This window comes from Schistocerca serialis, chromosome 5 (assembly GCF_023864345.2).
Source record: "Schistocerca serialis cubense isolate TAMUIC-IGC-003099 chromosome 5, iqSchSeri2.2, whole genome shotgun sequence".
NCBI classification, from domain to species: domain Eukaryota; kingdom Metazoa; phylum Arthropoda; class Insecta; order Orthoptera; family Acrididae; genus Schistocerca; species Schistocerca serialis.
The window spans coordinates 198,866,170-198,893,098 of record NC_064642.1 but is presented as its reverse complement, the minus strand read 5'-3'; the positions used below and the strand labels follow the sequence as shown (position 1 = coordinate 198,893,098).

The 26,929-nt window shown below is 38.4% G+C and overlaps 1 protein-coding gene across 1 annotated transcript in view; it reads right to left on the bottom strand.

Annotated features, from left to right (window-relative positions):
- LOC126480867 (isoleucine--tRNA ligase, mitochondrial) overlaps positions 1–22,504 on the bottom strand; it is a 106,419-nt gene extending 83,915 nt beyond the window's left edge. The window contains exons 1-2 of the mRNA XM_050104245.1: positions 22,240–22,504; positions 7,676–7,798 (exon numbers count right to left, since the gene is read on the bottom strand). Of these exons, the coding sequence (XP_049960202.1) occupies positions 7,676–7,798; positions 22,240–22,449 (333 nt within the window). The 5' untranslated portion in view covers positions 22,450–22,504. The remainder of the gene's footprint in view (positions 1–7,675; positions 7,799–22,239) is intronic.
- Positions 22,505–26,929: the final 4,425 nt, after the last annotated feature.

Below are 26,929 nucleotides of genomic sequence, written 5' to 3'. Positions count from 1 at the left end.
CCATAGAGGACAAGAATTGTAGTGGTGGATAAAGAGTGAAATATATACTTTTTCTGTTTTTTAAGTCATCAGTCGTCTGACTGGTTTGATGAGCCTCACCATGAATTCCTCTTGTGTGCCATCCTCTTCATCTCAAAGCAGCACTTGTTGCAACCTGTGTTCTCAATTATTTTCTGAATGGATTTCAGTCTCTGTCTTCTACAGATTTTGCCCTCTACAGCTCCCTCTACTACCATGAAAATCACTCTCTGATGTCTTAACAGATGTCCTATCATCCTTTCCCTTCTCCCTGTCAGTATTTTACGCATATTCCTTTCCTCCCTGATTCTGCACAGAACCTCCTCATTCCCTATCTTATCAGTCCACCTAATTTTCAACATTCATCTGTAGCACATCTCAAATGCTTTGATTCTCTTCTGTTCCAGTTTTCACATAGTCCATGTTTCATTGCCATACAGTGCTGTGCTCTCAACAAACATTCTCACAAATTTCTTCCTCAAATTAAGGCCTATGTTTGATACTAGTAGGCTTCTCTTAGCCAGAATGCCCTCTTTGGCAGTGCTAGTCTGCTTTTGGTGTCCTCCTTGCTCCATCCGTCATTAGTTACTGCCTATGTATAGTCTGTCTGTAAACTCATGAGCGAGCACCGCTTTTGGTGGGGGAAGTGGCCTTTCCCGGAAGAACCCTGCCACTGGCCTACAGGGCCACCCAAAATCAGTTGCCCGTTACCTGTCTAGCGGTGTAGTTTGGCGTGCAGTGATATACGTCATTTCTGTTCGTGGGATCTTAGTTTGCCAGTGTCAGTCAGTTGACTTTGTGTACTCACTGATATACTTCAGTACACGGAAGTGATGGATAATCGCCCTGCATTTTAAGAAAATGTGCTGAATACGAAGAGGATGAGGTATTTGCGGAATAACGGGCGTTCGATCGTCTCTAACATTATTACAGCCTGTGTTCGGGAGGCGAAACAAAAAGAACTGCTGGCTAATATTACCAGTCCCAATCAAAGGGCTGCAGTTTATGCAAACGTCAGCCTCGCCACAATAGGACACACAAGGAAGGAACGCGAAAACAAGGCGCATGGTTTACTTGAATAGCCGCGAAAGAAAACTAGTAATTTAGGGAGGAAACCCATCGTTATAGACAGTTTCACAAAATCGATCATTCGACAAACGATCGAGGCCTTTTGCATAAACCAAAAAATAGTGCCCACATTACGGAAATTACTTACTGCCGTGAAACAAAAAATACACTTTCCTTGGCAGAAAGATGTTTTACACAAGACATTGTGTGAAATGGGATTTACTTGGAAATACTTTTCAGACATGTTTACGAAGACAGTGACAAAAAAAAGCAGTGCGAATCGAACTAATACAACACACGAAATTATAAATTTCCGGTTACCTTTTAAACACTCTTCGTGTGGCAAGAATTGTTATGTTTCAATGCAGCCCTTCAAAGAAAATTTCTACCTTTTAGTAGAAACACAAAGTAAGAACAAACCTTAAATTCTACAGATTTATTGCACTATATCTGGTTCGTCTTACGAATAGAGGAACATACGTTCACACATGAATAGGCATTAGGTTGTATGTTTGTAGTAGAATCCTGACTTCCGTTCTTATGTTAATAGTATCTACTCTACAATGTTTTGTTTCGAAGAAGCTATCGTTTTTTGTTTTCCTTATACTCTTAATCCATTTGTCTAAAAATAAACGTAGCCGAGACGTTTCTGTACACGGCGTCGACACAGATTTAAAGCGCGCGCCACGGCAGGGACGGTACTTCGTTGTGAAACAGCCTGTAGAAGCGCCTTGTGACGTAGCAATGTAGGCAGAGTGGGGACTCGCTCGTTCACTCTTCAGTTTACCGACAGACTATAGTACAATTCCTTAACTACATCTACTTGTGGTCATCAATCCTGATGTTAAGTTTCCTGTTGTTCTCCTTTATGCTACTTCTCATTACTTTCATCTTTCTTCAATTTACTCTCAATCCATATTCGTACTCATTAGACTGTTCATTCTATTCAGCAGATCCTGTAATTCTTCTTCACTTTCACTCAGGGTAGCAATGTTGTCAGTGAATTGTATCACTGATATCCTTTCACCTTGAATTTTAATACCACCCCTGAACCTTTCCTTTATTTCCATCATTGCTTCTTCGAAGTACAGATTGACTACATACCTGTCTTACATCCTTTTTAAACTGGGTATTTCGTTTTTGGTCTTCCTATCTTATTATTCCTTCTTGGTTCTTGTACATATTGTATATTACTTGTCCCTCCCTAAAGCTTACCCACATTTTTCTCAGAATTTCGAACATCTTGCAACATTTTACATTGTTGAACACTTCTTACAGGTTGACAAATCCTATGAATATGTCTTCATTTTTCTTTAGTCTTGCTTCCATTATTGGCCGCAACACCGGAATTGCCTCTCTAGTGCCTTTACCTTTCCTAAAGCCAAACTGACCGTCACCTAACACATCCTCAATTTTCTTTTCCATTCTTCTGTATGTTATTCTTGTCAGCAACTTGAATGCTTGAGCTGTTAAGCTGACCGTGTGATAATCCTCACACTTGTCAGCTCTTGGAGTCTTTGGAACTGTGTGGATGACATTTTTCCGAAAGTCAGATGGTACATCGCCAGTCTCATACATGCTACACACCAACGTGTATAGTAATTTTGTTGCTACTTCCCCCAACTTGCCTCAATGATTTTAGGAATTTTGATGGACTTATCCCTACTAACTTATTTGATCTTAAGACCTCCACAGCGCTCTTAAATTATGATTCTAATATTGGATCCCCTATCTCTTCCATATCAACTCTCGTTTCTTCTTCTATCACATCAGACATTTCTTCACACTAATAGAGGCCTTCAATGTACATCCTCCACCTCTCCGCTCTCTCCTCTGCATTTAACAGTGGAATTCCTCTTGCACTCTTAATGTTACTGCCCTTGCTTTTAATTTCACCGAAAGTTTTCTTGACTTTCCTACAAGCTGAGTCAGTCCCTGCTATAATCATTTCTTTTTTGAGTTCGTTTCATTTCTCATGTATCCATTTCATCTTAGCCTTCCTGCACTTCCTACTAATTTTATTCCTCAGCGACTTGTATTTCTGCGTTCCTGAATTTCCCTGAACATTTTTGTACTTCCTTCTTTCATCGATCAACTTAAGTATTTCTTCTGTTACCCAAGGGTTCTTCACAGTTAGCCTCTTTCCACCTACGTTTCTCTTTCCAACTTACGTGATGCCATTTTTAGAGATGTCCATTGCTCTTCAACTGTACTGCCTACTAAGCTGTTCCTTACTGCTGTATCTATAGCCTTAGTGAACTTAAAAAGTATCTTGTGATTCCTTAGTACTTTTGTATTCCACTTCTTTGGATACTGATTCTTCCTGACTAATGTCTTAAACTTCAGCCTACTCTTCATCACTACTACATTGTGTTCTGAATCTATATCTCCTCCCAGGTATGCCTTACAATTCAGCATCTGATTTTGGAATCTCTTCCTGACCATGATGTGATCAGTAAAACAAGAAATTTTGTTCTGCAATTAGTCCAAAAGCATCTGGCAATTTTGACATTATCTTCATCCACTGGATGTTAAGTGTAAATTAGCAGGAGGGTTTTTGTGGAGCAATAGGTGGGAGGCAGCTGCAAGTTCACACCAAGAGACATATCAAGATAACTTAACCACATATGACACCCTAGGTCGAGTCAGCTGCAACTTGATTACAAGTATGCACAGCTTCTTCCTGCGTATTACGAGCATTTCAATTCAATGTATGGATGTGTTTCTGGTGGCTGAACAGACCAATCCTGACACGAAACATTCATCCACATACATCACACAGGATAGTTGGAGGAGGGTAGAGTTGTAACTGACAGAGCTTCCTTGCCTGTCACTTGGCCTCTTCGCCGCATTTTCCCTCAAAAAAAGTTGACAGAAGTGTATGTCTTGTTCCTCCATAGTAAGCAGTCCACAGCACATTCTTCCCATGTTTGTATCTCTATGCCAGTTGTCCTCGTGATGTGTTTTATCTGGTCCTTGAAGCGCTACTGCCTGAGCAGAGTTCACCATAAAGGATTTGGCAGGGAAGCCTTGCATTACTCATGTGATGAATATGGCCTAACCTCTCAGTTGTTGAGCGATGATGGTTGCCTCAATGCCGCTTAGATGCGCTTCCTCAAGAACCGCATTGTGGGTAACGTGGTTGTCCCACTTAATGTTCAAGATGTGTCTGCCTTTTTGCTGGGGGGAGTGTTCAAGTTTCTTGATATCATGGCAATAGAGTGTCAAAGTTTCACAGCTGTACAGCAACGCAGAAGTGACAACAGCTCGGTACACCATGAGTTTGGTATGCAGCTTTAGGCCTTTTTTTTTATGAAGACTCTGTCTGTTAACTGTCCAAACGCTGTATGGGCAACCCCCGTTCTTTTATCAACATCTTCACAGGTAAAGGTTTAGAAAAGATGGTTCCAACATATGACAAGTGCTCAACTTGCTCTAGTGCTGTGTCTACGATAGAGATATTGAATTAAGGGAGAGTTAATTCTGAGTACCTTCATTTTCCCCGCATTGATGATTCAACCACAGCAATCATATGCAGTTTTAAAGCAGCTGACTGACAGCTGTAACTTTGGCGGTGTTAGAGGAGGAGATGCAGTGTCATCAACATACTGTAGTTCTGTCACCCAGGTAACCTGAACACGTCTTTGTGAACAAAGTCTTGCCAGATTGAAGAGACCTCCATAAAAACGAAATTTAATCATCATGCCTTGGTTGTTTGCAGATGACTAATACAGCATGGTAGCCATGAACAGAGAAAAGAGGGGTTGGAGCAAGCACACAGCGTAGTTTCAAATCCTGACTGACTGGAAACAAACCCAGTGCAGTGTTACCATGAAGAACTTGCCCAGACACGAAATCAAGTAGAGCTTGAACCATATCCACATAGTGCTCAGGACATCCAAAGTGTCCATTACCTTCCACATGGCAGATATAGGCACTGAATCAAAGGATTTTTCAAGGACATACAAAACTAAATATAGATACTACTGTTGCTCTCTGCATTTTTCATGGCGCTGTCTAGTACAAAATATCATATCTGTCATGCCTCCGGAGGTTTGGAAATCACACTGAGATTCTGCCAAAATCTTATCTTGGAACCTATTTAATAGAATTCTTGAGAGAATTTTACCTGCAACTGACAACAGCAATATACGATGGTAGTTTCCACACACACTACGGTCACCTTTCTTAGAGATAGTGCTGATAGTAGCATTCTTCCAGTCATCAGGTACTTCTCGAGTTTCCCAAATTAAGAGGATCAGTATAAAAAGTCTAATCTTGAAGGGTGTAGCTCTATTTTGTATCTGTTCCAGAGGAATGTTGTCAGGACCACGAGTCTTTCTTGGTCTCGACTGATTGAGTGTTTTGATAAAGTCTCTGTATGTGGGTGGAAGTGCCATCCATGATGGCTGGGGTTGCTGAGGGACATTATATAGAACATTGAAGGCACAGTTTAGAATCACAGAGTAATGTTCCTTCCAATACCCTAAGTTTTTATTCTCAGTTAAAATGATGAAACTGCTAGCAGTCTTCAGTGTTCTAGATGAGGATTGAATTGGATGATATATCTCCTTCACGCCTGCATAGAAGTTTTGTAGGTCACAGTCATCAGATAATTTTTGCAGTTCTTCAGCTTTTTGTAGCTACCAGTTATACTTGATTTCTCTTTAGATGACTGAGAACTGAGTGCTTTCCATGACCTGCCACACTTCCAACCTCACACCACGATTTAGGATGATTAAATAATACGTTGGGCGAAACCAATAATATGCCTGTCCTGGGTCAAATCACACCAACTACACCATTTTCCTTGCACTGTATATTCAAGGACTGTATACTCTCTCCTCCACATATGACTCAAGTATTTATGGGCCCTTAGCTATTTATTTCTTGCCATTAATTTTACACTTATAATTAGTCTGTTCTTACACAAATGCAATATGCATTGGACGAGTGTAACATAAAATGCAGTGTATGATTCTCAATAAATGAATTAGTCAGGACCTCTTTTGTCATCAGCAACATATGTCTTCCTGTAAGTGCAGGCCACAACATGACAATACACTGCACTTTGGAGGACTTAAGATCAAATAAGGCAGAAGTGATAGATAAAAGCTCATCAGAATTTCTAAAATCATTGAGGGAAGTAGCAACAAAATGACTATTCACATTGGTGGGTAGAATGTACAAGACTGGCAATGTATCGTCTGACTTTCGAAAAAATATCATCCACACAGTTCCGAAGACTCCAAGAGCTGACAGGTGGGAGAATTATCGCACAGTCAGGTTAACAGCTCAGGCATTCAAATTGCTGACAAGAATAATATACAGAAGCATGGAACAGAAAATTGAGGAAGTGTTAGATGACGATCAGTTTGGTTTAGGAAAGGTAAAGGCACCAGAGAGGCAAATCTGATGTTTCAGTCGACAATGGAAGCAAGACCAAAGAAAAATCAAGACATGTTCATAGGATTTGTCAACCTGGAAAAAGTGTTCAACAATGTAAAATTTTGTAAGATGTTCAAAATTCTAAGAAAAATATGGGTAATCTGTAGGGAGAGATGGATAATATACAATATGTACAAGAACCAAGAGGGAATAATATGAGTGGAAGAAGAAAAACGAAAAGCTTGGATTAAAAAGGGTAAAGACAGGTATGCAGTCAATCTGTACTTCAAAGAAGCAATGGTGAAAATAAAAGAATGGTATCACAACAAAATACTAAAGCACAATGAAAAAGAGTGCTAATTAAATAATCATGATTGTAATTTGGTTGTCTGCCTAACAAGGGCTACAAATTACATGAGTGAAAGGTTGAAGCCTTTTGAAAAATGAGAGTTAGACAGTTACATGTACCATCGAACATTTGAACAATTCATTTATCAAAAAGATGTGGAACAAGTGAGTTTACAGAATATGTATATAATATTAGTGCTAACATTAACAAACACACTATTTTTAATCCTATTCATACCATTATACCTAAAAACTGCCCCCCCCCCCATAAACACAGTGAGTTTTAATTTAACCTTGATTATATTTTGTTAATGTAATTCTGTCTGAATACTACCGAGATGTAATTCTCAACAACCATTTTCTTGTTTCATGACTTTTTACTTTCCACAAAAAAAGGATCACTATCCTAAACATTTTACAGTAACTTTTGATGTTGTACACACAAATAATTTTCATATATCTACAATAATATGAAAAATTGTTGATATCCCAATACGGACTTTCCACTGTTTAATTTTCAAATATGTTTACTCTACAAAGTGAGAAACATTAGTTTGACATTTCACAGCTATGCTGTTACAAAAATATAGTTACATGCTTGTTAGAGGTCAAGAAAGTAAATAAATACAATGACAATTAAGTAAACAATAAAGTAGCATTTATTTTGGAAGAGACTGTTCTACATGTCTGCCTATTGTAATGCAAGTAAAATCAAGCAATACTTTCAGTTGCTTTACATTTAATTAATTTAAATATTTTATAAATAAATTATTTCACCTGATTTAATTAGCCTTAAAATAATTTTGCTACAATGTTAAGTAAATATTTTCTCTTTCACAATTAATATCCCCACCTTGTTAATGGCATGTCCCATATGTGGTTTTCCATTGGCGTATGGAGGGCCATCATGCAGTATGAACTCTGGATCCTTAGTGTGTTCTCTTTGCCATGAATATAACGAGGAGAATCTGCATTTCTAAATGAAACCATATATTATGAGTATGATGAACAAAGATGATACAGAACACTGGTCATCTTCAAAAAGATAGTACCTAAAATAGTTTATACTATCAGCTGCACAGCTGAGATAACATTTTCATTGTTCAACACAATATTTGATTATTCATCTAGTTGCCAAAATTTTCTGTAGAAGAATGGAATTGTCAACACAGCAGAATAACCAAAATATACATTCTCATTATCTATGTATCTATCTATAATGTGAGACAGGTGTGGAATATAAGGTTTATTAAGTTACTTGTACAAAAGTACCCTTTAATTGTGAAAATGGTAAATAACACAAAAATGTTTGATACAGCAGTGAGAGCAATATATCTTCAGGTTTTATTCCCACCTAACACTGTTAATTCCTAACATCCCTGATAGGTGGCATGCGCAAATGAATTATTCCAACAGTCATCATGGAGTTGTACAACAGTGCTACTGTTCAGAGACAATTTTGGACTAAATATTGCAAGTTGCCACCTCAAAGACAAACTGTTACTAACTGGTACAATCGTTGGAAAGTGCTGACCGATCCTAATGTCCCAAATGCAGCATGCTATGTGATGTACGTCCAGTTTCAGCGAAACAATTTCACAAATAACAGCTTGTCTTTGAGGTGGTGGCTTGTTATATTTAGTCCTGAACTGTTTCTGGAGCGTAGTAGTAGATTTGGATTTGTGAAAGCATAAACAACACTGTGCTCATTCTGCACTGTTATATGACTCCATGACAACTGTTGGAATAACTTACTCATGCATGCCACCTGGTGGGAACATTGGGAACTAATAGTGTTACGCGGAAATAAAACCTAAAAGTATACAGCATTCAGTGCTGTATCAAACAATTCTGTGAGTTATTTACCCTTTTCATAATTAAAGATTACTTTTGTATACCTAATGTATAAACACCCTGCACTTAAAAATAACAGCAATGATTGTAGTACAGGGGATATCTCCTTAAACCTGATGACACTTGAGCACACTGGGTGTGCTCCTTACGCCGTTGCAATTCTGTGATCAAAAATGTCATGTTGCTTCTATCAACAATCTAAGATATACACATTTGCCTTCCAGCAATATAAAAATTGACCAGTTTCACAATTAATTCTAGTTTTTTTTCTCTTAAAATAATTGTTGCCTGTCTATACTTACTACCCAGGTCTCCAAATATGTGGAATTTTCTTGTGTATATGTAACACTAACCAAAATGACCTTGCTGTACTGGTACTGTGAATGGTCGAAAGCCAGGGGAAACTACAGCCATAATTTTTCCCTACGGCATGCAGCTTTGCTGTGTGGTTAAATGATGATGGCGTCCTCTTGGGTAAAATAGTCCCCCATTTGGATCTCTGGGCAAGGACTACTCAAGAGGATGTCGTTATCAGGAGAAAGAAAACTGGCATTCTATGGATCGGAGCGTGGAATGTCAGATCCCTTAATCGAGCAGGTAGGTTAGAAAATTTAAAACAGGAAATGGATAGGTTAAAGTTACATACAGTGGGAATTAGTGAAGTTCGGTGGCAGGAGGAACATGGCTTCTGGTCAGGTGACTACAGGGTTATAAATACAAAATCAAATAGGGGTAATGCAGGAGTAGGTTTAACAATGAATTTAAAAAATAGGAGTGCAGGTAAGCTAGTACAAACAGCGTAGTGAATGTATTATTGTGGCCAAGACAGACACGAAGCTCACCACAGTCGTACAAGTTTATATGCCAACTAGCTCCGCAGATGACGAAGAGATTGACGAAATGTATAATGAGATAAAAGGAATTATTCAGATAGTGAAGGGAGATGAAAATTTAATGGTCACGAGTGACTGGAATTCGATAGTAGGAAAAGGAAGAGAAGGAAACATAGTAAGTGAATGTGGAATGGGGGTAAGGAATGAAAGAGGAAGCTGCCTGGCAGAATTTAGCATAGAGCATAACTTAATCATAGCTAACATTTGGTTCAAGAATCATGAAAGAAGGTTGTTTACATGGGAGAGGCCTGGAGATACTGGAAGGTTTCAGATAGATTATATAATGGTAAGACAGGGATTTAGGAACCAGGTTTTAAATTGTAAGACTTTTCCAGGGCCAGATGTGGACTCTGACCACAATCTATTGGTTATGAACTGTAGATTAAAACTGAAGAAACTGCAAAAAGGTGGGAATTTGAGAAGATGGGACCTGGATTAACTGAAAGAACCAGAGGTTGTAGAGAGTTTCAGGAACAGCATTTAGGAACAATTGACAAGAATGGGGGAAAGAAATACAGTAGATCAAGAATGGGTAGCTTTGAGAGATGAAATAGTGAAGGCAGCAAGGCTCAAGTACGTAAAAAGACAAGGGCTAATAGATATCCTTGGGTAACAGAAGAAATATTGAATTTAATTGATGAAAGGAGAAAATATAAAAATGCAGTAAATAATGCAGGCAAAAAGGAATACTGATGTCTCAAAAATGAGATCGACAGGGATGGCTAGAGGGCAAATGTAAGGATGTAGAGGCATATAACACTAGGAGTAAGACAGATACTGCCTACAGGAAAATTAAATAGACCTTGGAGAAAAGAGAACCACTTGTATGAATATCAAGAGCTTAGTTGGAAACCCAGTTCTAAGCAAAGAAGGGAAAGGAGATAGGTGGAAGGATTACATAGATGGTCTGTACAAGTGCGATGTACACTCATGCTCATGAATTAAGGATAATGTTGATACAGTGTGACAACATTCTGGTGGGCGGTTTGCAGGTTTAAATCACCTCGGGTATGACCATGCGGTGCATTTGACCTGTGGTTGTCGCGCAGTGGTGCTGGCAGCAGTCGGCATATGCAGAGGTGTGTTGGTACATGTCAGAGTACGGTGCAGCGAGTAAGTGTGCAGACGTTTTCAGACGTGCTAATGGTGACTGTGTGTTGAAAATGGCTCAAAGAACACATATTGATGACGTTATGAGGGGTAGAATACTAGGGCAACTGGAGGCTGGTCAAAAACAGCAGGTCGTAGCATGGGCCCTCTGTGTGCCACAAAGTGTGATCTCAAGATTACGGCAACGATTCCAGCAGACAGGAAACATGTCCAGGAGCTACAGTACGGGACGTCCGCAGTGTACAACACCACAAGAAGACCGATATCTCACCGTCAGTGCCCGCAGACAGCCACAGAGTACTGCAGGTAGCCTTGCTCGGGACCTTACCACAGCCACTAGAACAGTCGTCTCCAGACACACAGTCTACTGACAACTGAACAGACATGGTTTATTTCCCTGGAGACCTGCAATGTGCATTCCACTGACCACTGGTCACAGGAGAGCCCGCAAAGCCTGGTATCGACACAGTACATGGTATCTGGAACATTGGTCCTAGGTTATGTTCACCGACGAGTTCAGGTATAGACTGAACAGTGATTCACACCGAGTTTTCATCTGGAATGAACCAGCAACCAGATACCAACCCCTTAATGTCCTTGAAAGTGCCCTGTATGGAGGCCATGGTTTGATAGTGTGGGGTGGGATTATGATTGGTGCATGTACACCGCTGCATGTCTTTGACAGAGGAACTGTAACAGGTTTGATTTAATGGGACGTCATTTTGCACCAGTATGTCTGCCTTTTCAGGGGTGCAGTGGGTCCCACCTTCCTCCTGGTGGATGATAACACACAGCCCCACCGAGCTGCCATCATGGAGGAATACCTTGAGACAGAAGATATCAGGGAATGGAGTGGCCTGCCTGTTCTCCAGACCTAAACCCAATCGAGCACATCGGGGATGCTCTCGGTCAAAATATTGCTGCATGTCTTCAAACCCCTAGGACACTTCAGGAGCTCCAAAAGGTACTGGTGCAAGAATGGGAGGCTATACCCCAGCAGCTGCTCAGTCACCTCATCCAGAGTATGCCAACCCGTTGTGCGGCCTGTGTACGTGTGCATGGTGATCATATCCCATACTGATGTCGGAGTACATGTGCAGGAAACAAGGGATTTTTGTAGCACATGTGTTTCAGTATGGATTTCTCAATTTATCACTAACACTGTGGACTTACAGATCTGTGATTTGTGTGTTCCCTATGTGCCTATGCAATTAGCACCAGTTTTGTGTAGTGCCACGTTGTGTGGCACCACATTCTGTAATTACCCTTAGATTTATGAGCATGAGTGTACTTGAGGACAATATTATGGAAATGGAAGAGCATGTAGATGAAGAAGAAATGGGAGATATGATAATGCATGAAGAGTTTGACAGAGCACTGAAAGATGTAAGTTGAAACAAGGCCCCAGGAGTAGACAACATTCCATTAGAACTACTGATAGCCTTGGGAGAGCCAGCCCTGGCAAAACTCTACCATCTGGCGAACAAGACGTATAAGACAGGCGAAGTACACTCGGACCTCAAGACGAATATAATAATTCCAATCCAAAAGAAAGCAGGTGTTGACAGATGTGAAAATTACCAAACTATCAGTTTAATAAGCCACGGCTGCAAAATACTAACATGAATTCTTTACAGACGAAGGGAAAAACTGGTAGAAGCCAACCTCGGGGAAGATCAGTTTGGATTCTGTAGAAATGTTGGAACACATGGGGCAATACTGACCCCAAGACTTATCATAGAAGATAGATTAAGGAAAGGCAAACCTATGTTTCTAGCGTTTGTAGACTTAGAGAAAGCTTTTGACAGTGTTGACTGGAATACTCTCTTTCAAATTCTGAAAGTGGCAGGGGTAAAATACAGGGAGCGAAAGGCTATTTACAATTTGTACAGAAACCATATAGCAGTTATAAGAGTCGAGGGTCATGAAAGGGAAGCAGTGGTTGAGAAGGGAGTGAGACAGGGTTGTAGCCTCTCCCCAATGTTATTCAGTCTATATATTAAGCAAGTAGTAAAGGAAACAAAAGAAAATTCGGAGTAGGAATTAAAATCCATGGAGAAGAAATAAAAATTTTGAGATTCACTGATGGCATTGTAATTCTGTCAGAGAGAGCAAAGGACCTGGAAGAGCAGCTATACGGAATAGACAGTGTCTTGAAAGGAGGATAGACTGATGACCTCAGTAATTAAGTCCCATAGTGCTCAGAGCCATTTGAAAGGAGGATATAGAATGAACATCAACAAAAGCAAAACAAGGATAATGGAATGTAGTCGAATTAAATTGGGTGATGCTGAGGGAATTAGATTAGGAAATGAGACACTTAAAGTAGTAAATGAGTTTTGCTATTTGGGGAGCAAAATAACTAATGATGGTCCAAGTATAGAGGATATAAAATGTAGACTGGTAATGGCAAGGAAAGCACTTCTGAAGAAGAGAAATTTGTTAACATAGAGCATAGATTTCAACATCAGGAAGTTTTTCTGAAAGTATTTGTGTGGAGTGTTGCCATGTATGGAAGTGAAACATGAATGATAAATAGTTTAGACAAAAAGAGAACAGAAGCTTTCAAAATGTGGTGCCACAGGAAAATGCTGAAGAGTAGATGAGGTGACCACATAACTAATGAGGAGGTATTGAATAGAATTGGGGAGAAGAGAAATTTGTGGCACAACTTGACTAGATGAAGTGATCGGTTGGTAAGACATGTTCTGAGGCATCAAGGAATCACCAATTTGGTATTGGAAGGCAGCATGGAGGGTCAAAATCATACAGTAGTTACTGGGATATGAAGAAGCTTGCACAGGATAGATTAGCATGGAGAGCTGCATCAAACCAGATATCTCTGTGTGTGTGTGTATGTGTGTGTGATTTAGCAGGTCTCCCACTAAACGTATATTTTTTTGGTATTTAGAGAAAGGTGTTTGTGTATATCTATCAGCCTCTTCAGTACCTGCAATAGCAACATACTGGATGACTGGCTGATCTGGACTTGTAGCCTTAGTCCACATGATCTTGCTATATTGTTACTTTGAACATCTGAAAGCAAAGAGAAACTGAATCCATTATATTTCCTGAGGGCATGCAACTCTGCTGTGTGGCTTAATGATTATGCATCCTCTGGGATAAAATACTCTGGAGGTAAAAAAAAGTCCTCTGTTCTGATATCCAGGTGAGAACTGCTTGGTAAGAAGTTTCCACAAGGAAAAAGAAATCTGGTTTTCTATAGGCTGTAGAGTGGAACATCAGATTCTTAACCATTCAGGTGGATTACAGAACTTTTGCAAGGGGAATGGATATGTTGAAGTTAGATATAGGGTCATTCCATGCCAAGTGGTCTAAACCTTCCCACCATCATGTCTCCAATTTTCTTCAAATTTTATCTGTAGCACTAGTCAAGTGCTAAATTAAGTTTCTCAAGATTTCAAGCCTCTAGCTGCAATACTTGCTGATCTACACCCCCTTGTCTGAAGGGTAGTAAGTTCGCATGCGCGCGACATCAGACAAAATGCCATTTTTGGGGTCTCATAAAATTGAAACCAATTCATAAGAATGGTTAGTAAGATGAGACCCTGTACAGTTTTTTGTGCTGATTCAAACGAAATTAATTATAAGATTACTGATGCAAAATCCGGTCAAACAAGTCGACTCAAAGTGTACCCCTAATTCTGTCGTGACTTAATGCGACAAATTTTGACCAATATTCAGACTGCAATAATTTCCTTGCAGATAAAGATATGGACTTGAACTTTTTACCAAGTCTTATCTTTGTGCTGGACATAATACAGCTGGATTTCCAACTACCCAGGCTTTATAGTCGCCTTGCAAAATCTCTTCAAATTTGGCAGTGTCAGCGCAAATGGCTTTATTTACCAAAGTTCAAAGCCCATTACTACAAAATAGTCAGCCTGGATTTAATTGTGAATAGTATCATCTGAAAGAGAAACTCTTGCTCTACGAGATGGATATATTTTTCTTTTGCAACGCTTCCATTAAGTGCTTATTTACTCAGGTCAAAGTATCTTATATTTTGTGTGCGCAGTGCCCTGCGTTGGTCCATGATGGCTGAGCCATTACTGGTTATCACAATAAAACCAGCATCCCCATCGCCATAGGGGCCACGCCCGATAGCCATGCAGTAACAGCCACGGGTGGGTATCTTTACTGCAGGTTCCCAAGCCTGATTACAGGGTGTCTTTACCACAGGATCCCAAGCCTGATTGTGGGTTTCTTTATGCAGGTTCCCAAGCCTGTCTTCCTCAGTTACTTCATCATTCTGGAAGCATCGTTGATTTGCAAGAGAATGCTTTCAGGAAAACTGTATTGCCGACCAGATGATGTCACTGATGGAGCTGGAATAACACCAATGATAAGTTGTTCTGGAATCCAGCAAGTATCACGTCTTAAGGGCCAATAAAATGAACTTGCAGGACCATGAGGATGCATAAAGCTTATGAAAGCATCTTTCTGTTCGACTGAGATTTCAACGATGTTTCCAATCCACCATTTCTTTTCATAAATGCAAGCAACATACTGCCCAGGCTGAAGATCCATGACTTGAACTACTACTTCAGCAGCACTAATTTTGGCCAAAAAAGATGTCGCATCATTAGAAACTCTACTGACCTTAATTGTCGTCATATCAATGGGCAAAAAATGGTGGTTTTCTCTTGTGCCAGCTAGAGTGTGCCCTTGCAGGAATCTTTCTTCTTGAGAAGCTTTTTCTTCTTCAACTTCCTCTTTGCTGATGAAAAAGAATTTGATTCCATTGATATTATCATTGCAGAAGTTGAAAAGATCTTTGGGTGTTAGAATCTGGTTTTCATATGGACGTTGCAAACTTGCTCTTGCTGCCAACCGTTTTGTTGTGCCTCCAATGCCATCACAAGGCGACTTTCCATGGCTTGTTCCAAAGAAATTCCATTCTGCTGTTATTTCAAAATCTTCTTTGTGATAGCATAAGTTGAGAAAATTCTTGAAATTCTTATATTGTGCAGCTGAACCATCACTGAAGTAGTGGATGTGGCTTATTTTGGAAAATTGCATCTTCAGGTAATTGATTACTTTTCCAATGTAAACATGGACAGTAATCGTATCGTGTCGAAGGCAGTCACTAATAACACAAAGATTCACACATTGCACCTCTTCGTTTTCACAGTAGTAGACTACAAATGGATGAACTGTTGCTTGACTGTTTTCCCAGTGAAAGCCTTGCACTGCATCTTGAACAATAAATGAATAGTTTTCAGCAAAATCCATTAGTATTATGAATTCGCCTTCTTTCAAATCAGTTTTGAGAGCTTTCAGGTGCTGGCTTTGATGCTTGGCAATGTAGTGATGACAAGACAGGTTCCAAATTTTTGCTGCAATATCTTCAACATACTCTTCTGTTGAAAGCTACTTTGTTTCTAAAGTATCCCTGTCGGTATGAATCCATTGTTTGTACTCAATCAGTTCTTCAGGGTCATTATCTTCAAAATATGTTGCAATAACTGCTTCTACACCTTCTGGACCAGGGCAGTTTTCACAACGATGAAGCATACAATCCTTGTTTTCCAAGCTGCAAACAGCTTTGCTAAGAATTTCCTTGTAGTCTTCATTGATTGATGCACCAGTGAGCATAAGCTTGACATTTTGGTGTATTGTACAGACACAAACTGAGTGCATTCCAGCAGAGCCAACTGTAACACACCATTTTGGTCTAAGCTCGCAAAACTTTGAGAAGCCAATTTCTGGTCCATTTTGCTTCTGATAAGACACGTACATTTCCTTCAAATTGCAAAGCAACAACCGCTTTTGCTTGTACACCTTTGTTCCTGAAATTCTCACAGGCACACAGTCTTTCTTCCCTGGACAAAGTCTGCTGAATTCGTCATCTTGAAAAAAGTCATGTACTTTCTGAACAACTTCATCTGAAAGCTTCCTTCCTTGCCGATTTGCTGGAAAAGCTAGAACACCTTGCTCATTCTTCAGTTTTCTCGCTTGCTTTACCATTCTTTCTGATACATTAAATGCTGTTGTCGTATCTTTAATTGTCCAGCTTCTTGGAACCAAGGTCAATATTTGAACTTTTGTCCTACGATTTGACACTTTACATTTTTCTTTCAACTCTTCTATAAGATTATCAAGATCTGCACAATTATTGCATGGGCGACTTTTACTTGAACTTGGCTGTTCATCGTAATTGATTCCTACAGCAGCAGCAATTTGATTCCCAATTAAACTTTGTGCATCCAAGATCTTTCTTTTTGCATAGCTTTGCTTATCTCTTTTACTTAGTTGTCTTCTTTTCAATGGTGAAGCACCAATAAATGATAAACTTTTGTTGATGGCTGGTTCAGTTTCATCCGTTGTGAAATCTTGTTCAGATTGGGTTGATAGTGATGATGAATCTTCTAGCTTTTGGTTCAGTGCCGACATGCAGCGAGGGCAAAGCTTCTGACCAGGTTTTATATCAATCACTTCTTTTTTCTTTAACAGGCAAAGTTTGGCAGCTGTTTCATTATCAAGCAGTCTAAGTCCAGCTTTTACATTGTGATTCCTCTTCTTGAATGGATTGCAACATTTCTTTTGCATCGCTTGATATTCATGTAGGAAGAGGGCTTCATGGTGGAAGCAAATGATGGAATTTTCGTCAAGTTTGGCTTCTGAACGCGAAACAAGCAATTTCTGGTCACATTCTGTGAAATCACTAAACGCTTTGAATCCAGTCTTCTTAGCATAGAAGATAACATGGCACTTCGATGCAGCAGCATCTTTTCCAATTGAACAGGGGGCCAACGATTCTTCTTCTTCATTAACTTCTGACATCTCTCACTGGCCAATCACTGAATAAAACACGAATGAAATATCCAATTATATCAGTAATTCTAAGCGACTATTAAGATTCAAATTCCTAGAAATGAAGAAAAATTAGTGCATCGCGCATACAAAATATAACAACTTTGATGTGAGTTAATGAGTACTTAATGGTCGCGTTGCAAAAAAAAAACAAATGTCAGTCTTGTAGAGCAAGAGTTTCTCTTTTAGGTGATACTATTCACAAGCAGATTCAGGCCAACTATTTTTTAGTAATTGGCTTGAAACTTTGGTAAATTTTACCGTTTGTGCTGACACTGCCTAATTTGAAGAGATACTGCAGGGCGACCATATGGCCTGGATCATTGCAAATCCGGCTGCATTATGTCTAGCACAAGCATGAAGCTTGGCCAAAAGTTCAAGTCCATATCTTCAACTGCAAGGAAATCATTGCAGTCTTAATATTGGTCAAAATTTGTCGCGTTGTGTCACGACAAATTTTGAAGTATACTTTGAGTCGAGTTATTTGACCGGGGTTTGCATGAGTAATGTTATACATAATTTCGTTGGAATCAGCAAAAAAAACTGTACAGGGTCGCATCTTACTAACCATTCTTATGAATTAGTTTCGATTTTATTAGACTCCAAATATGACATTTTTTTTATGTTGCATGCACACGGACTAAGTACACTTCAGACAAGGGGGTCTAGATCAGCAGCTATTGCAGCTAGAGGCCTGAAATCTTGGGAAACTTACTTCAACACTTGACTAAAGCTACAGTTAAAATTTGACGAAAATTGGAGACCATGATGGTGGGAACTTTTTTCAGTTTTAGACCACTTGGTGTGGAATGACCCTATAGTGGGAAGTAGTGAAGAGCAGAGACAGGACGGTTAAGATTTCTGGTTAGATGAATATACAGTTATCGATGCAAAATCAAATAGGTATAACACAGGAGTAGGACCAATAATGAATAAAAAATAGGACTGCAGGTGACCTATTACCTGCAGAGTGAACACATTACCATAGCCAACACAGACACAAAGCCAATAACAACCACAGTAGTACAAGTGTATATGCCTACTAGCTTTGCATATCATGATGAGACTAAATAATGTATGATGTCATAAAAAAATGTTCAATTCATTAATAGAGACAAAAATTTAACTGTGGTCTGGGAACTAGAATTCAATAGCAGGAAAAATAAGGGAATGGAAAAACAATGGGAGAACATGGACATAGGTAAAGAAATGAAAGGGGAAGCAACCTAATAGAATGTTAGGCCTATACATAATACATTTTAAACCTAGTAGAATGTTAGACCTATACATAACAATTTAATTAATTCAAGCACTTTTTTTAAAAAAGATTTGTGAATGAAGGTTGTACACACGGAAATAGACCTGCAGATACAAGAAGACTTTGGATAGATTATGTTTTGGTAAAACACAATTTGAACTGCAAACATTTCCATGGGCAGATGTATATTCTGATCATAATTTACTGCTTGTAGACTATAGCTTAAAACTGGAGAAATTGCAGAAAGTAGGTAATTAAAGACAGAAGACCTGCATCATGAATTGAAACAGCCAGTGGCAGCTGAGCATTTCAAAATAAGTGATACGCGAAGACTGAATGAATCAGGAAAAAATAAGAAAACACTGACCATTCAGAGGAGAATATGTGCATAGCTATTCAACACACAGTTGTCAGCAGTGGTTTTCCCTACAGGAAGACCCTTAAAAATTCAGTTTACTTCAGTATCAATAGTATTAAAAAGCCATGTTAAAGAGTGTTTATTTCAAAAAGCTCTGCTATCTTGCAGAGCAGGTGTTCCAACAGTAAATCATAGGTGTAAATATTAACTTTAGAAACATAAGGTCAGTGGCCTAGAAGTTACTCGAAAAATTTTAACATGTTATTTCGTGAGAGTTTCTAGTCTTTGTTAGTCTCTGCCTTGCCATATTAAAATCCTGTTTGCTTCTAGTGCTGTGATGGCATATGTTGACCGGGTATCAGATCCACTTAAGTTGTTGTCAACAAAAAGTAATGGTGCACAGATATGTGGATCTATAACTGTCAGTTACTTCAGCTTCAAAAAAGGAGACAGAAGTTTTTCTTGGAACTGAATTTGCTCATTATCCAGTTACCTTTTTCTTACTACTAATTTCAGAATCTCACTGACATAACAGCCTTGGCCCTGTATCATTATTCTGTAGATGGTGTGTAACTTCTCTGACTAACAGGCATATGTATCAATTCAGTATCAGTCTGAAGAAAACTACAGTAGGTAATAGATACTGGCTAGTAGCAAGAGTACACAGAGCCATATCTTGTGAAATACCACAACTACTGATCACAAGCTTTTACTTGGCCCCTGAGCAGTGGGTACTATGAGTGGAAGCTTGCAATCTGCTCTTAGCACATTAGCTACTGAGACAACCCCCAACTTGTCCTCCCAGAGCAGGCAGCTCATGACAGAATTGACATGGATGTTGATGGTTAAGTCATTAAAAGCACCAGCTACAGCGTCTTAGCTCATATTTTTGTTAAATAATATTAACAACCACTATGCACAACACCACAATGGATCGACACTATATTCTCAACGGTTATTTATTGTTACGGCACACAATAGTGTTACACAGCTAAGGTTGGCAATGAGCGTAAACACTCCAGAGCAGTGTGAAGTCAGTCGACTTCCACCAATCATAGAGGAGCCAGGATGAAGTGTGTGACCAATTCCATCATTCTCTAAGCTCTATGAAACTAACTGCCCCCCCCCCCACCGCCACTATGGGTTCTTGGCATATTCTTAATTACCACAACATAGTATCAATGTTCCACAGATTATTGTAAAGGTCAAATGATAGAACAGACTGCACAAAACTATCGTGCAGATTGCAAAAGTGTGCTCATAAAGGACAATATGTGGAACATGTTTCTGAGGTCTGGTAACCTCCTTAAAAATGGATAAGGACAAAGGAATGAAAGAAATCGCTAAAAATACATGTGATACATTGGTAGTGGGATATTATGAGAGCATGCCAATGGTGAGCTGGAACAAATTAGAAGAAATTCAGCACAAAATTGCATCTTTGGTACTGAATGGGAAACTTTGAGAACATCCATTACATGAAATGTTTCCAAAATTAACAACTACCTGTAGACACCGAGGACTTTACTTGGATGAGAAATGGCTGTAAGAGGATCCTAAACTGAAAAAAAAATACTGTAGGGCCAGCAAGCTAGTGCACAAATTAACCATGGTCAGCTACGTGAAATACAAACTACACTTGTGAGCAGTTCAAATTTACCACAGATCACCCTACCAAATGACAATCACTTAGAAAAAAACTTGTATCTAATGAAGATTATTATCTAAATATTACCACTGGTGGACCATTATCACATTTTTCAAACACAGTTTTAATTCTTCAGTAATATTTTTTATCATGTTATAGTATCTGGAATTATCAGTTAAAATGTGATATTGGCCCAACTCTGAAATCTTAGTTGTGGTGACATACTGATCTGTAGTGCAGCCCAGGCTAGGTTACAGTGGAAGGTCACAATTTGGTTGTGAATTGGCAAATTCAATGCATGTGAAAGCAGAAAATCTGGTTGAAGTAACAAACTGACCAGTAGTGAACACTAACATTTATATCTGCATCATATTGATAACTTGCAAACACTTCCTTAATTCCATCCACCACTATGGCAGCAAAATGTGAAAATCCCAGAAAGTTAAATTGTCTGTACAATAATGTAATATTATACCCAATAACAAAAAGAAATCGTGTCTGACAAAAGGAATAAGCCAAGATTTTTCACTGTACTAAATCTATATAAGTCTCCCTTTCCTTGACAACAACTACAGAACAACAGTGGTTTATTAGTTTTAAATAACGTGTGATGCCGACTGAAGATGCAGAGATGGGAATCAAACCAGTCATACGAAAACAATTACAGAGAAGTAAATTGCATTTATTAGGCATCATTCTGTTCTTTCCTTTTGAATATTGCAGTTAAATAACTATTCACACTCAAAGCTACATTGCAGTTCAGCAAACAGGGTAAACCAACACAAAAATATCACAAAGTCCTATCCAGTATAAATACAGTGGTGAAAATAAAAACATACCATCTTCTGGTGGGGATTCAAATTCACTGTCCTTCATTAGTAATTTTAAATTAATAATATAATAATTGCTTCGAACATTCAAATTCTCCGCCCTTTATTAGTATTTTGAAATTAAAGAAGTATGTAGTCACCATCATAATATTCGATGTATTATTCATTTATGGTGGTGAAATGTTCTGTAATCGGGTATCAAATCACAATTTCCGTTGACTGAAAATCAACTGTAGTTCGAGCAAATGATTTATTCCCACCGTGACATTCCCGGGCCACCCACAACTAAGATAAATGCTGTTCAGCATCTTTTAACATGTCAAGTGCAATTACCAACAGCTGCAATTCCAAACAAACGACACAGTTTCTCTTCTTATGAAACATGCCTTTAGGCGTATCTACATAATGTCTCTTGTAGTCTAGCCTAATTGACGCAAATATAACAGAAAAATAATGAAGTGCGCAATACGGATACAACATTTTCAGGTGAGTCTAGACGAAGGAAGAATTCACCGGTACGAACATTACACCACGGCTGTTGCTTCAAGCAAGAACAACTGAGAAACATTTGAAGTATATAGCTAATAATAAGCCTCTTTTTAACGCTTATAAGGTAATATGTATCGTACTTCGTAAATAAACCTGTCACGCTCAGCTCTTTTTCTGCCTTCTATCCTTGCTGGAAACTTAGTATTAGGAAGGTTCACTGTGTCCGAATACTTCTTTCTAACAGCCTTTCCTTCATGTTTGACGCTTGTATCAGAAGAACTGTAACGGTTCAACTTCTTGAAACAACGATAATGCACTGGCCTCCTCACTAAATAATTAAATCCAGTCATTTTGATGCATAGCACATCACAAAACCAAAATATTTACATTTGGATTTGAATTACACTTGGCAAAGACTTTGAAAGAAAGACACATACACATTTATACCAAAGAGTTTCAAGAACATCTAACCCCCTTGGTCTGTATTTTCATCTTTGATATATTGTGATACTCGATGTTTGAACCGATATTGTGCAGAAATCACCAACTTCAGTTGCATACGCATTAATTATACCCAGTTTTACACACAATGTAATTTTTTTGGCGTTTCATAATAATGGAATCATTCCAATCTTGACTATATTAGTGAATCGTTCTCGTGCACACGCGATAACCCAATAATAAATTCAGTTATTACAGAATAGCACAGCTTGTTTTTAAAATGTACGATTAGACTTGCGTTCCACATGACTGGTACGACATTACAGCCTGAAGACTCTGGCTTGTGCAACGTGAACCGAAATGATATTCTTACGTATTTGTAGCTTTATTTTAATTCATAAACACTAAATTTTGCATAAATTTAGCTACAATTTTTGGAGCAGATACACGTCACGAAAAGCACAATCATTTTATCGCCTCTAACCACATAAAGTACTATATTGCAGTCTCATGCAGAAACGAAAATACGTACCTTAATCTGTGATGAAGTGATATAATGGAGTGAACTGAGACAAAATACAACTTTTGTTATAACTCTGTATTAGCAATACAAAAGTAAATGTTGGCAACAATGATGTTTCTCTGACCATTTAGGTCTACTCTAAAGCTGTGACAGTCTACTGATTTTTCCCGCCAATTTTGCAACTCAGTTGTGTCATTTACTCTGACAGGTTATATTGTGCTTTTTTTACCCCTTAAAGTACTGGAAACTTTACTCAACTAACACATATCCTGCATTTGAATAAAGCTGAAGTTCTTGTTAAAGATAAGGAATGCATCTAAGATCATTAACTTGCTATTGTTATTACACATTTAAAAAAAGGTTTCTTTAAAACTTTAAAAAGAAATTGTCTTGCCTGGGGTGAAGTGGCACATGTATCATTTCACTCCATTGAACCTAAATTCTGCGAATTCAATGTTTTTAATTGTTTTGGCTAGAAAAAGTTGCCTAATTACAAGAGGCCCCCTGGGACAAAACCGTCGAATCAGTACAATGATGCTGATTTAGGTAAAGCTGTGAATGAAGTAAAAGGCGGAAAATTAACTTTGTGTGCTGCTCCAGAAAAGTATCACATAGACAAGATGAAAATATATCGAAAATGCAAAAACATTCATCAAAACTCTCCCAGTGGGCAGACAATTTTGAGTTCTGTGGAAGAGTCTGTTTTAAAACGTAGGTCCTATTAATTTGCTGCGCTAAAGTACAGTAAAGTACCAGTTTCATTCTAAGTTATTAAACAGTTACTGTAGATAATTACAGTACCAGTATCAACACTGTAGATACCATGTTTAGGCAGAATCCAACTAGGTCAAGTGTCCTATACTATAATTAAATTATCTAATAACACAAACCTACAATGCTATTTAAACATTTTGCATTTTCAAAGAAAATCTTTCTTCTCAGAGAATGGGGTTTTCCATTAACACACATGTATTTGCGTGTTGTTGTTAAAGGATATTTGGACAAGCAAGGGCAGGAGTGTGAAGACTTACAAAAGTAATCTACCAGGTGAAGAGTGGGTCATTTCCTCCAAATGTGGAGAAACCAGGGTAGCTGAGGCTCTCTGGTCTAAGATACACTTTCCAGCTATATTCAAGAAACTCATTGAAGAGCTGAATGAAAGATGTGGAGACAACATTAGGAGTGGTTTCAGAAAAATGGGCATTGTTCCACTATGTCACCAGGAAATACTGAATCTGCTGCCTAACAAAGGAGTGAACTCAAATCCTGTTGGTATTGAAGAAAAAATTGATGAATCTGTAAAAGGTCTGCTTTGGGAGCTAAGCTATGGGAAAGAATCACTGAGACAAATAACCAGGCAGATGCAAAAGCTCCACATTGAACCAAGAAGAAGTGTCAAGAATGTTGGGGAAGATAAACCAGAATCAGAAGAAGAGTTGGAAACGTTTCATGACAGCAATGATGAGGATGAGGAATACTATATGGCTGCCTCAGAAGAAAGTGAGAAAGAAACTGATGTAGTTGAGCCAATCACAGATGCTGATTACGTGACCCTCACTGTAGGAAACTTTTCACTTGTGAAACTAAACTACCAAATCACAAAATGGACAAGTTATATTGTTTGCAAGTCTCAGGTGTGTCACAAAGCAGCAGTGCTAGTAATAAGGTTATAGAAGTAAGTTTTCTAAAACAGTAGAGATGCCATAGAGACTGTTTTGTATGGCCAGAAATCAAGGAGTCAGGTGTTGTATATCCTCATGAAGTTATTGCATGTCTCCCAAAGCCAGCAACTCTTCACTATGGTTGCCTTCAGTTTCCAAAAAAAATGTTTTTATAATTTTTTGTGAATAAATAGTTTTTTAGAAACATGCTATGTGTCTCAGTTCACCCCAACACTGTCAGAACATGATACAGCAGCTTTTTCACATGTTGTGTCACTTCACCCCCTTAACTGGGGTGAAGTGATAAAAGGGGTTTTTAAAAAAATAATGGGTAAAAAAATACAAAAATAAAAAGGATTGTATGGACAGATACTCCTAGCATAGATCTAATGAGTCACTGGTATAAATAAATTTAAAAAAAATTAAATGTGTTAATACATTTTTAATTTTCAAACTGTATCACTTCACCCATCTTACAGTACTAGTTACTTTTTCAGCTGAACGTTTTTCAATATTTGGAGGATTCTAATTTTTTCTAAATAATTCTTTGATAACTCAGCTCTAAATACTTACTTAAGCAACATTTTTATTTAGCTTTGAAGTAATGTCTATCATTCTGCACAGTTTGGAAGTCTGTTTCGTAAAATGCGAGTGGCATTTATAGGTATCTTGTTAGCCAAATGAAGTTGTCTTGCACATGTATGATATTTCTAAATCCTATATTACAAGTATGTATGTGTGCATGTATGTCTGTTCAACAAAACAGCATTGATAATTTTCATCCACATGGCTGTTTCAAATACATAAAGCAATGGAACAGTAGATAAATTTTGTTCTATGAATAATTTTTTATACAAAAATCTTGGTGGCATATTTTCTACACATGCTATATGCATGTATTTTAAAATGTAACTGTCCAGATCAGTGATAACTGAGTCAGTAAGTTGAAGATAGATATCATTTTATTTAGCTCTTTTGCAACTGGAACCCTCTTACTTTGAAAAATGTTAAGAGTTCCATATACTCAGCTCACAGCCTACACTAATGCACAGACACATAGGCTGTAGAACAGTAGCTGCTACCAGTCACAATAGAAGGTGATTTTATTTAACACACAACTAGTTTGCAGCTTCTGAAATCTTCATGTGACTTACATGAATTTACACGTTTTTGTTCTCAACACTGGGGATCACTGATTAAATGAAAAGTAAATAATGTGTTGGCGGCTAAATAGATGCAATTGAAATAATTTGTAGTCGCTAAATTGACTGCTCTCTAGAGTTAAGGACATTTAAAAGACAACTGGCTATTTTTATTCAAATAGGGGACATAAATAACGTAGCAATAATTGATTCCGAAGTCAAATTTGCTTCAGTTTCGACCGCCTTTCCACAATGATTTCTGAAAAGAAAATGGTGCCTACATTACCAGTCACTACATATGGAACATAAGGTACTGCAAGTATGTGAAGTAAGACTGTAAAACTACAGGCCAGTCTGACAATAAGATTTAAAGGACAGGTATGTAAAACACCCCCCCCCCTTATCATTTACAGCTTAGTAGCTGATATTAGACTTCTCTGCAGCAAAATTTGTCTTACAACTGGCCAATCACATCATAGAGGCAGACTTATAACTTCAGCTAATGCCAGATCCAGTTCTGTACTAGGATACAGGTAATAACAATGGGGACCAAAACTGGAGGCAATCGTTTTTGCACTGCAGACACTTGGCCTTTCAATGATTTAACCATGGGCATTACAAAGGGACTTATTGCATTGAGACACAGTAATAATAAACAGAATCTCAACCTGAAAGACACTTGAAACGTCCCCTTTGAACAATTATACAGGGCTGTGCTTAAACTGACACACAATATTTTGTTAGCGCAACGCAATCTGACTTTCAAAATTCCCTACAAAAGAATGGCCCTGACTAACATTAAACTATACCTTTCACAAATCACTTACCTCACAAAAATCTTCGCTGCTCAAGCTACTGCAATACAGCGAGCGCCACTACTGCCAGCTAAATAAAAGATTCAAACTATGGAAGGCACTAACTACTGATAGGGATAGTTAGCAAATGAAAGATATTAATAGAGAACAAACAATGTATTTACCTTGATATCATCATATATAAATATAGCAGTTCATGACAAATTTCAAAACTCCGCCATCTCTCTCCCCACATCCACCACTGCTGG